The 12,309-nt window shown below is 38.0% G+C and overlaps 1 protein-coding gene across 1 annotated transcript in view; it reads right to left on the reverse strand.

Moving 5' to 3' along the window:
* LOC121420294 (protein sel-1 homolog 3-like) overlaps window positions 1-11,981 on the reverse strand; it is a 46,263-nt gene extending 34,282 nt beyond the window's left edge. The window contains exons 1-2 of the mRNA XM_041614870.1: window positions 11,858-11,981; window positions 494-1,166 (exon numbers count right to left, since the gene is read on the reverse strand). Coding sequence (XP_041470804.1) covers window positions 494-1,166; window positions 11,858-11,950 — 766 coding nt within the window. The 5' untranslated portion in view covers window positions 11,951-11,981. The remainder of the gene's footprint in view (window positions 1-493; window positions 1,167-11,857) is intronic.
* Between the last annotated feature and the right edge of the window lie 328 nt (window positions 11,982-12,309).

Genomic DNA, 12,309 nt, shown 5'->3' on the forward strand with positions numbered 1-12,309 from the left:
ACATTGAGACCCTCAAATTAAAACTAAAGGCCTTTTACCAATCTTTTCCAGCAGCTTTGTGAATAATGTGTGACATATTGGGGAGCCGGTGCATACATGTATGAACAATTTAAAAACAAAACATAAATGGTGCTACACAAATGCTGTTCATCATGCCGTTTTCATTGATTGTATCATTTTATTCTTATCAGAGCATTATTGTAAGCTATTCCATTTTTTCAACATGGATTAGCTTTTTGATTTAGCTATCAAGCAAACCCTTTCACAAATTGAACAAGCATACAAATATGACTCAATTTGAATGATTCAAAGTAAAATGAGATATATTTTATGAAAGACTAATAAAAGATGAACTAAATATGGTTTTTGTTTCAAGTCAATTCTCATCTTATTTTTTACCATTTTGTCCATAATCTGTCTCCTTACATGTTTACTGGGACTTTTTCCCAGTATTATGATTTTGAATACAACAGTACACATGTACATGAATTACCATTTTCTTTATTGCACTGTAATATTCCATTCCAACGCTGACTGTATTTCAGCATCATCTCCGCTTCCCACGACAAGCATCCGATGCTATGGTGTTTCTTCCTAGGCCTGGCATACGTGGGCAAAACCTGGACGCTATATCTGGCCTTGGCACTGGACAAATCAAAATAGCCCCTCTTCTTGGATGTGAAAGCATCTATACTTAATATCCATACAGACAATTCTACCCTCTCGATGATGTGCACATCCCGGTTCAGGAAATCCGGTTGGTAAACGATGCCGTCGGGTAACTGCAACGACTGAAAGACTCTCCGCGTGTGTTTGGAATGCTGACTGCACAACCACGTGTGCCGGACCGGGCGAGAGCGTTGGTTGTAGACCGTCCACACCTCGACATCGACGGCAGCCATCTCGCCCTCCAAGCATTCGTACTCGATCAGGATGACGTTGTTCGGTGGGTAGATGGAAGGGGGTGATTGCACTTGGATGAAGCGGTTATGACGTTTCTTGCTGGTTTCCATGACGACGGAGAGTGTCTGGTATTGGGATGCGTGGGCTGGTGGGGGAGAGAGTTTCTCCTGGGTGAAGGTAGGAGCCATCTGGCTGCGGAGCCGTTGGTAGGTCTCGTGGGTGGTCTCATGGGCGGTGTGCTTTGAACTTTCGACAGTTATGAGCTGAAAGAAAAATAGTGGAAGATGAGAACATTGGGGGATTGCGTAAGGCTTGAAATCGAAAACACTCATGGGCAGTGTTTCAAAAAGAATTAAACTGTAACTACATATCACTTTTAGATTTCCAGTTGCTTGCATAATAGGCAGTACAACACATGCTCAAGAGGGCACACATCATCCCTCAATTATCAGTGAGGTTAATACCTATTTACATGTAGATACCTTGTGAACATTGACCTGCGAACATGACTGTAATTGGGTATTGCAAAATCAGTCCATTTAATATTGAAAATTTCCAATTTATCGCTGATCTGCTTCAAGGAGTGCAAATGATTTATTTCCAATTGGTATAATGCCAATTCCTCCAATTATCAACTCGTCTACTATCATTTGGTCTACTATCAGTTCGTCCACTATCCACATGGTCAAACTGCATTTTCGTCCACTCACCATTTCATCTAATAACCCGTTGGTCTAACAGCTAATTAGTCCACATACCATTTGGTCTAATTGGGCTTAGGCCTAATGTTAATTGGGTTTAAATGAATGAAAAGAAAATGGATATTAACTGGTTATGAGACGAAATGGTCATACATGTACATGTAGACAAACTGGTGATTAGACAAAGTGATTGTTGGACCAAACGGTTGTTAGATGAAATGTTGATGGAAGGAATGGCATTAGACTAAATGAAGGTAGACCATACACGATGAGTGGACGAGTTGGCAATAGACGAATCGGCAGTTCACCCTGCAAATCAGATTTCATACTGATCAAATTGATGTACATGTATCAACTGTAAAATTGAAAAAAAAATCCAATTGATTTGCAATTAAAAAAAAAAAAAAATTTAGGAAAAACACCTTTTTTGTATGGTCTATTCAAGGGAGGGGTAGAGGCTCGTGTGAATACAGATCACTTGACTTTTTTCACATTATTAAAAGCTAATTACCAATTTAGGCTAACTTATGCTTTTTGCTACAAAAGTTACATGTGTTTATATGAGTTGGATGGGCAGAATAAGCTAGTATTGTATGTAACTGCCAAAAAATAATGAAACAGAATCATTTGAAATATTTGAAAACAATATTGGCCTCTTTATAGGACTAAATCTGTCTAATAAACTCAAATTGCCCGGTCTCATAGTTCTCTGGATATGTGATGTACAGTACATAAACTGCAACAGCTCAGAGTGCTAAATTCTTAAAAGAATTGGGTCAAAGCAAAATGTAAAAAAAATACAAAAAACAGACATAAAAACTTGCAGCACTAAAAGTTACAGGAATAATTGTGGGCTGTAAATACTACACTTGAATATAAATGCATGCACCATGGAGGTATTTATTACCTCCATGATGCAACTATGCATGTATGTGTGCAATATTTACAAAGCTCAGAAAACACTTGTCAATGAACACTTTTAGAGACAAGTGCTAATCACAGAATAAATAATCATGTTTTAATAGTGTGCAGGCTGAATGTAAGTTAAAGGGAAAGTTTAATATGATATAAAGTTGGTTTTAATTAAAAAAGGAAAACATAAAGAGGTTTGAAATCAATCGAAAGTCAAATTTTAGGTGCAAAAGTTAAAAGTCAGGGAGCATCAATTTGATTCATAAAATCAGGCATAATTACAGGATTTTGCCCCCCCCCCAAAAAAATAAATAAATAAAGGTTGATTTTCAAATTGAATGAAAATTAACTGCAATTACATGTAATATGCCTGTTATTAAATTTATGTATTTTTGATTTTGGGACTTTAATGTGTGCTTGATTTGGAATTGAACATAATTTACACATTTCTTGCAATGCCATATCAGACTGAAAGCAGGGCTCCCTCACACAAAGATTAGCGATCAATCGCTATATCAACTGACCAATCAAGATCAATGTTTCATGCCAACCACATGTAGGAACCAATCAGAAACTTCAGTGTGTTCTGTCAAGTTCCTAATCTTTGTGTTAAGGGCCAAGAAGACTACATGTAGAATGTACATTTTTACTAACAATGTAGAATAACATTTACAGCAGTAAGGAAAGTAGGGTCTGTTCACCAAGACTACACCTGTACTGGAAGCACAGATGGGGCACTTCACACCAGCTGTGATCGTGATTTTTATATTGACTGGTAAACAAGCATGATTGCATTCTAATCATCCATGTGGAAGCCACTTGTTTGCTATGCAAATGAAACCCAACTTCATCAAATAGAGAGAATTAAGAGAGAGAGATTGATGACAAACTATAATGGAGGGTACAACACTACTATACGAAGCTGCGTAAAATGAGCAAAATTCACTGATTTGTATTAATATGTTCATGTACATGCAGCTGTTTCAATTACATGTAAATGGTATGGCATAGGGCATGGTGATGACTTTTTACTTGATTGCTAAGAAAAAAAGCAAGCAATTAAAGGACCAAAGACTTAAGGTCCTCTCCGAGGGAAGGATACATGCCTTTATACTACAAAGGGGCTCAATAAATAATAAATTGTACTCATTGCGCCACAGGTGTAAATCACCAAGGGGGAATGGGGGATATATCCCCCCTCACTTTATAGAGAGGAGGAATGGCATGTACAATATCTCCTCCCTCCACTTTTCAACACAGAAACAATATTTTTTAGATCATCAAATGATTAATTCTGTTATTGCGTGGATTCAATCTAATCTTTAATTTTGGCCATGACAAATCCTTACATTTAGCTTATTACATCATGGGAGCAGGGAAGTGTAACACTTCCCTGATGGGAGTATGGTCATAATAGGTCCATTTTTATATGATTTGTATTACCAATGACTTTTATTTATTGTTATAACTTTGATCTTTATAAACCAATCAAAATTGATTGAAATTTGAATACAATGACGTGAAAGTGGGGGGGGGGGGGGGGGCATTATCCTAGCAACTTTGTGGAAGCTGAAGGTACTTAGTACAAACAAGTTAGACATCCCATATACCTCAAGTTAAGTGGACAATGAGTAGCTGATAACATTGACCAAATCAATGGGACATTAAATGTCAATTCATCAAAGAATCTGCCATCATCTCTCAGATTTTTGTAAAACTTTGGGAACCAATTGGGACTCCTATTTTCCCTAACAGACTCTTAATTGGTGAGATACAGGCTAATGAACTTTTGACTACTTAGCGCGACGTCGCGAATTCAAATGGCCATAGCTCTAAAAGTATAACACCTAGAGAGCTGGTTTTGGTGTCATTTAATTTAAAAGTATTTTCATGCTCTATAAATTTGTCTGAGCAACATTTCCCTACCTCCAACTACAAAAAAGGTCATCCAAAATATAAACTTCAATTGTGAATTTAAAAAAGTGTATCCTTCAAATTTCTTGAAATTCATCCCAGAGGTACCTAATGATGTCAAGAAGCTTCTGATATGAGCAATAATGTTTATGTACATATAACATGGCATATGACATATTATGTATGAAAATCATCATTTGTCATGTAGAAGTGGGCTATACATGGGTCAAAAATACTTTTTTTGTAATTTCAATATGAGAACAGTTTTTTTTTATTCCTTGTAATGTATCTCAACATGAAATGACAATATTTTTTGTCTTGGGTCCGAGAAAAAAGTGTGCCGGGCCAAAATCCAAAATGGCCGCTAAAAACCACCCAAAATCAGAGTTTTGGCCACAACTTCTTTATTTGGTGGTCTTTTTCTTTGGTTTTGGTGTCTTTTCATGTATATTTGGGGGCAGGCAATTTGTTTTTCCTATAATTTGTACTTTTAAACCATTATTTGTAGAGTTAAAAGGTAATTATACCTAAATTTTTCAATTTTTATAGCCTTTTTTCAGCCAAAAAGTAGATTTTATCGTCCTGGGGTTCTTGGATGTTAGATGGTACGAGGTCAACAATAGCAAGCAGCTTCATAGAGCTATATCGCTTTTATTCCTCTACTATGGGTTTTACGGATATTTGTGAAATATATCTTAAAGAAAAATGTTAATTATCTATAGGGGCTATACAGTATACAATGTACTGTACATACTGCACTGCATAAATGCATTGGCCACCATGACAAGGTATGTATAAACTATAGTGTTATACATGTAGAAATGAGCTCCTAGGTTTAGAATTAGATGCCTCAGAAATTGAAGATATGTTTTGTCTCAGAAACTGAGGACATGTTTTGTCAAATATGCTAATTCAGGGGGGGCGGAGAAAGGTAATTAACCCCATATCATGGCATTTACACTGTAGATATTCTGGGCCCCGTTGCATAAAAATTTACCATTATGTTAACTTAATGGTAACTTACATGGTATCCTTGGTTCTGATTGGCTGTTGATCAATGTTACCATGATTATATAGTTACCTGACCCCATAAACATAGGCCAGTTAGACACCACAACCAGGTAAAAAAAGCCTCCAAATGAAGAAGATATGGCTACATGTAGATATGTGATGTACGTATATGATATGTGATATTTTATGTGCAATTTACGTTGTTGGTTTCATCATGTACATCAGCTGACAAGCAATCAAATTCACAATTCACAATCTAATTTTAAACCTTAGGAGCTTATTTCTATGACACTATAGTTTATATACAGGCCTTGTCATATGTCATGCTGGTCAATGCATGGAAATATGCAGTGTAGTATGTACAGTAACAGTACATTGTATACTGTATTGCCCCTATCGATAATTAACATTTTTTTATTTAATAAGATATATTTCACAAATATCCGTAAAACCCATAGTAGAGGAATAAAAGAATGAAGCTGCTGGTCAATTCCATCGTGACTTATGGGACATTTGATACTTTTTTCCACATAACTGAGGTGCATATCTGAAATAGTAGCTGCACAAACATGGATTTACTTTATTAAACTGTAAGAAGAATACTGAAACTTACTATATACAAAAATGTATGCTTTCAGCTTGGTTGCATAGGGTGCTAGATCTTCAGAAATGTCATTGTGACTTATGGGACATCGATGGACCACAAAAATTGAGCTCTTTTGTTCAAAGTGCCATATCTATCTCAGTTTTATGACAATGTTTTTAGATTTGGGCTTGGAGATTAACCAGTGATAGGGCTGCTCACTAACAGTACTTGAATTGGACTAGATTAATTTCATTTGTTTCAGTAATTGTGTGCAATCGTGTGTGACTTACGGGACAAGTGAATGTGACTGATGGGACCCTATCTCATTTCATGGAATTTACATTTCCTCTCAATGACTTTTTAAGTCAAACTTCATTTCAGCATGAATAAATATTCCCTAATAAGATGACACCTTTAATAATTCATGCCATTGTGTCAGAAATAAATTCAACAAAGGGCAGAAACATCTTTTCATGCACTTCATTTATATAAAGGGAACATTAACCAAAAAAAGCTTCCTAACTTGTCATCAAGTTTTAAGAACTGTAATCAAATAAGTAAAAAATAATCAATAAACAATTACAATCATAAATATTTAGCCAACAGATGAAAAATGAACAATTAGAAAGAATGTACACACTTTCCATTGTGACTGATGGGACATAATGATAGGACATATTTGTTACAGATGGTACAAATAAATGTTGCTTTTCTCTATCTGTCTCGTACAGTATGGTAAGAAAATGACCTTTACAGTGTATACATGTAAGAAAATTAAGACATTGATGCTGCCATGAAGTATATCAATATCATATATTCTCTTTTGTGTCAAATGCTCATATTTTTCATTAGTTGTTGATGTTTATGATAAAACAGATATATCAGTGCACAGGCAAATTTTTTGACAAAAAATATTAAAATTTTGCCATAAATTCTTTTAAATTTTTTTATTAACTGCCTAACTGGACTGTCTAGAAAACGGTTGCAATCGATTTCTACTATCTAAACTGCATGTACACGTATACTTGTATAGTAAAAAGTGTATTCATTCACACGGGAGATTTAGCATTGTCTGTGCAAAAAAAATATGAAAATAATTGATTTTCATGAAAAATTCAAGATGGCCGCCAAAAATTGCCAATTTGGAACCCCATGGGACACGATTTGACAAAGGGAACATCAAGATTCATTAACTATAGTCTATACACTTCAGGCAATACAAAAAATGTTGGTTAAAAAATATATCATGGGGGTGCACCCTATCACAACTTTTTTTGCCAGCTGCTTGGGTTGATATGTCATCTCTTTCATAGAAATTCTGAATGCCTGTAAGGACATCATCATTTATAGAGTACCAAAGTGATGATGTCAGTTGTCATGGTGTAACGGCGACCTGGTTCTAAACAAAATAACCTGGGGCCGTTTCATAAAGCTGTTGTAAGTTAGGAGCAACTTTAAGAGTGACTAGTGATCCTTTCTTATATGCTAAAAGATTACCAATTTATGATGACATTTACCACAAGGATCATCGGTCGTTCTTAAAGTCGCTCTTAAGTTACGAAAAGCTTTATGAACCAGTGCCCTTTTACAACTATCAGAATGATGGTAACAACCAGGGACAACACATCACCATTTTTGCAAATACAAATGTGTAAGACGATCATGCAGCTGCGATTAGGTTTAGAACCGGCGATTCGATGTTCATGACATTGTGACATCACACTTTGGTCCTCTTTATTAAATGCGCAAGTTCCTTTCTATTGGCAGGCAGCAGGAATAATTCTGAGAAAACTTGATTGCAAGCTTCTGAACAATTATATTGGTGTACAGGGGCTTTAATAGCTCTGCTCATGGTAGCCTTAAATGCATCTGAGGACTGGTGCTCTTATTTTGACAGGATCCAGAGGGTCGCTCAACTACAAAATTTGTGACTGATGGGACATTGACATAGGTTTTAATAGTTTCCATGGAACTACATGTATATACCAAGTTCACATCATATGTAAAACAGTGGATGCATACTCCAAGGGGACAAGAAAACCAAGAGAATGATCTGGACCTAAAAAATGAATAAAAGCTAGGGTGAAACAAACCCAATTTACCTGCACTCAGCTTTGCATTTTAGCAATCATATTCAGTTTTCTCCTTTCTGGACTGGGCACACAATGCAAACTTTTTTTTTGTTGTTCAATGCACTGCCTATGATATTCAGTAGGGCTGGGACTAAAACCCGGGTACCCGGGTCCCGCCCGGAAGCCTCGGGTACCCGGGTAGAAAAATCAATACCCGATACCCGAAAATTGCTCACCATTATAACGTACATTTGATTTGTATTGCGTAGTGTAAGACATGATTGTAAACTCATCACAAAAGTACACAAGTCTCATTTTGAATCTCACCAATTACCCTCATAATATCCATAAATATACTAGTTTTTCAAGTGATGATGATGTGACTGAGATCGTTCAATCGTCGCCATGTTTCTTTTGCAGCGCAGTGACGTCATCCAGCCACTGCGACGCAAGCCAATTTATGAATGAAAATATAGTAAGCATGCGCATTGCAAGCCCAGCCCCACGCAGTATTCCGTCAAAACAAGTCTGCAATACTCTGTCACCTCGTACCAAAATCGAGCTAGAATTCCACTTTCCTTTATTTCATATGAATTATGAAAGGTATTCTTAGAGGATCTGTTTTCTCACCGATACCAGTCAGGTAAGCAAATTTTATTACTTCTTGTTTTTCCGTCAAAATCTTACGAAGTAGCGTCGATGTTGCATCGTGTTTGTGAGTTTGTAGAATCCATCGCTACGTTAACAAAGTCAATTGATTTCCGGGTTTCGGAGCGTATGAGGCGCCAGCCAATCACGTTCTTGATACCATTTTCAGTTCATCATAAACCAAAAATGGTAACACGATCGTGATTGGCTGGCGCATTTGACGCTCCGAAACCCGGAAATCAATTGACTTTGTTCACGTAGCGATAGATTCTACAAACTCACGAACACGATGTAATATCGACGCTACTTCGTACGATTTTGACGGAAAATTAAGAAGTAATAAATATTTGCTTACCTGTGCGGTATCGGTGAGAAAACAGATCCTCTGAGAATACCTTTTATAATTCATATAAAATATAGAAAAGTGGAATTCTAGGTCGATTTTGGTACGAGGTAACAGAGTATTGCAGACTTGTTTTGACGGAATACTGCGTGGGGCTGGGCTTGCAATGCGCATGCTTACTATATTTTCATTTATAAATTGGCCTGCATCGCATTGGCTCGATGACGTCACCAATGTCCACCAGTCATATTTCGAGCGACATGATTTTCGGGTACCCGGGTACCCGCCCGAAAATTACCACGGGTACCCGAAGAGAAAAAAACCCGAAAGTCCCAGGCCTAATATTCAGACTGTTTTTTCTGACAGTCAGCATACTGTTCTCCAGCTTTTAAGCATTCTTGTCTCTCTCTTTGCTGTCATGGACAGCTTTAAGGTGGCATGGTTTACGAACTGTATATGTGACTTATGGGACACGTGACTTATGGGACTTAAATGTATGTCCCCCCAGTATAGCTATTTCAAGTCCAATACAGATGCAGGTTGATTTGTTGAAGCAAGCATGTACTATGGTAGATAAAAAAGTCCAATACTTGTCTCCAGGAGTCTATGGCAGCATATGAGGGAAACTTAATGCTCAAAACTGTGACTTATGGGACATCAAACATACACACCTTGAAATGTATTTTGTGCCTCACAGTTTCACTGCAGCGTGTAAAACAATACAGCTAATGCTAAATTATTGCTTGGAGGTCACATGGACAGTGGAATTTTTCATCAGCACCCTTTGCTTGCCAGGAGCCAGGGATGGGTGAAAGTTGTACACTTTCTATGAAATCTTAGTACCACAATGCAACAGAGTGTACATTGTGTATTTTATGAATGAATGAGGGTATAGTAAATATAAGTGTGTTTTTGTAAACCTTAAACTGTATACTTATAAACAGTATAAACAAAATTGCTCAGAAAAGAAATTTTTGAAAATGGAAAAATGCAACATTTGGCTGGAATTGACCTGCTTGCTATTGTTGACCTTGTACCATCTAATATCCAAGAACTCGAGGACGATAAAACCTACATTTGGCTGAAAAAAGGCTATAAAAATTGGAAAATTTAGGTATAATTACCTTTTAACTCTACAAATAATGGTTTAAAAGTGCTAATTATAGGAAAAACAAATTGCCTGCCCCCCAAAACATATGAATAGACACCAAAACCAGAGAAAAAGACCACCAAATAAAGTTATGGCCAAAACTGTGATTTTGGGGGGTTTTGGCGGCCATTTTGGATTTTGGCCCGGCACACTTTTTTCTCGGACCCGAGACAAAAAATATTGTCATTTCATGTTGAGATAAGGTAAAAGGAACACAAAAAAACTGTTCCCACAGTAAAACCAAAAATCACCCATTTATAGCCCACTCCTAATGAAAATCATCATTTGTCATGTAGTGGTGGGCAATAGAATGCTGATGTTTCAGATCACAGAGGCCCAGCTCAAAAGATGCAGCTTGTGCTCCTAAGCATTTTGACACCGTTTTCTGAAAAGTCGGTAGAACGTTGGCGGGGTGCCACCCAAAATCAGATTTTGGGCTAAAAAGTTGTTGACCCCAACCCAAATCGCGCGATTTGCGTGCTGTCGCCAAGCGGAAGACAAAGAAATCAAGATGGCGACGTAAACACGGCCGTAAGCTCTTCCCATCTTTTCAAAACAAATCTGTTTTTTTTAATGAATTCTTCTTTAAAAATGAAATCAATATCGCAGAAATGTTGGAAATGAAGTTGGACCCCATGTACAAGTTTAAGGGCTAGATCTTTTAGAGGGAAAGTAGAATTCTCGGGGGCGAAAGTTTCTGGTTTTGTACCCGTACGTGGGGGAATATAGGTAGGGGTCCCGGCGTCAGTGGGGAGTGACCATACATACAGTATATGACTTTCACTCTCCAGACGCCTCCAGGCTAGTCCTGGTAGGAACACAACCTCACATTAAAAAATAAAAACCTTTGCCAAAACTTTTTGGAGAATTTTAAAGAAACTTGCGTTTAATCTTCATCTCAATTTCAAGTGTGCAGACTCTCCCCAACCCCCTCTCCTATTTAGCTTTCCACCGTCACAGATCAGGCACCGTCACTCATCCTAGCCATCATTTACTAACGTAAGCTTACTCTCATACGAAGCCAGGTCTTCCCGGTCATTGACCCACACGACGGAAGCCAAAACCTGAATTCCGGGGGCTGAAACTTTCACCCCCGAGATTTCTACTTTCCTTCTAAAAGATCTAGCCCTAAATCATGAACATGGGATAAAACTTCATGTCCGACATTTCTACACTCTCGTTGTTATTTTTGAACAAGAATTCATCAAAAAATGAGAAAAATATTGTGAAAAGACGGAAGAGACTTGCCCGATGTTTACGCCGCCATCGGCCATCTTGCTTCTTATATGAGTATTGTTCTTCGCCAATGTTACCCGACGCACGAGTCTGTAACTGTAGGCCTAGTAAAAATGATTTTTACTCTCTAGAAGCCTCCTGGCTAACTCATCACAATCTTGGCAAACTAAATTTAGGTGGACCGTCCACGATCCCCAACGACAGGTCCCATTGAGCTCTGCGCTGCCGGCTGCCTGAGGCTGTATTATTAGTTACATGTAGCTGATCGCTGAACGAGCAAGATTCTCATCATGTTAACGTTAGATTTAAAATATATGTGAAATAATCATACAAAACGCTATTTTTACAATTTCCAGATAGATTTCTTCACAAAATTATTACCTTGGAATCACCGATCTCTGGCAACCAACTGATGACGAGGAAAGTCAGCAAATATGAGCCCAAAGTCCAGCCTCGATCCCTCATCTCCGCCATCTTTCGTCGTGTTTTAGTACTGTGTGATACTAGCGCTCGATCCCGATCGAGAGATCGAGAGGGAGCGCGAGCTGGAGCGTGGCGCGCCGGGGGAGCGGAGCTCGCGCGAGTCGAGAAAAGAGACCCCGGGGTTTTTTTATTCAGACAGCGAAAAACATAGAAACTGCTTGGAACTATTAATGTATTCAGATCGATTCTTCCATAGTTTGGGGAGAACTTAGGGACAATTACAGACCTAGCTGTGGCCTGGCCAAAACTAAAGCTTTTGAGCCGCCCCTCCACCTTCCCTTCGTGATCTTAGATCCTAGCTAGCTCTGCAGAGCGTAGCAGCGCAGCTGAAGGATCCATGTGACCACGCC

The sequence above is a fragment of the Lytechinus variegatus genome, chromosome 8 (genome assembly GCF_018143015.1).
Source record: "Lytechinus variegatus isolate NC3 chromosome 8, Lvar_3.0, whole genome shotgun sequence".
Classification (NCBI taxonomy): Eukaryota; Metazoa; Echinodermata; class Echinoidea; order Temnopleuroida; family Toxopneustidae; genus Lytechinus; species Lytechinus variegatus.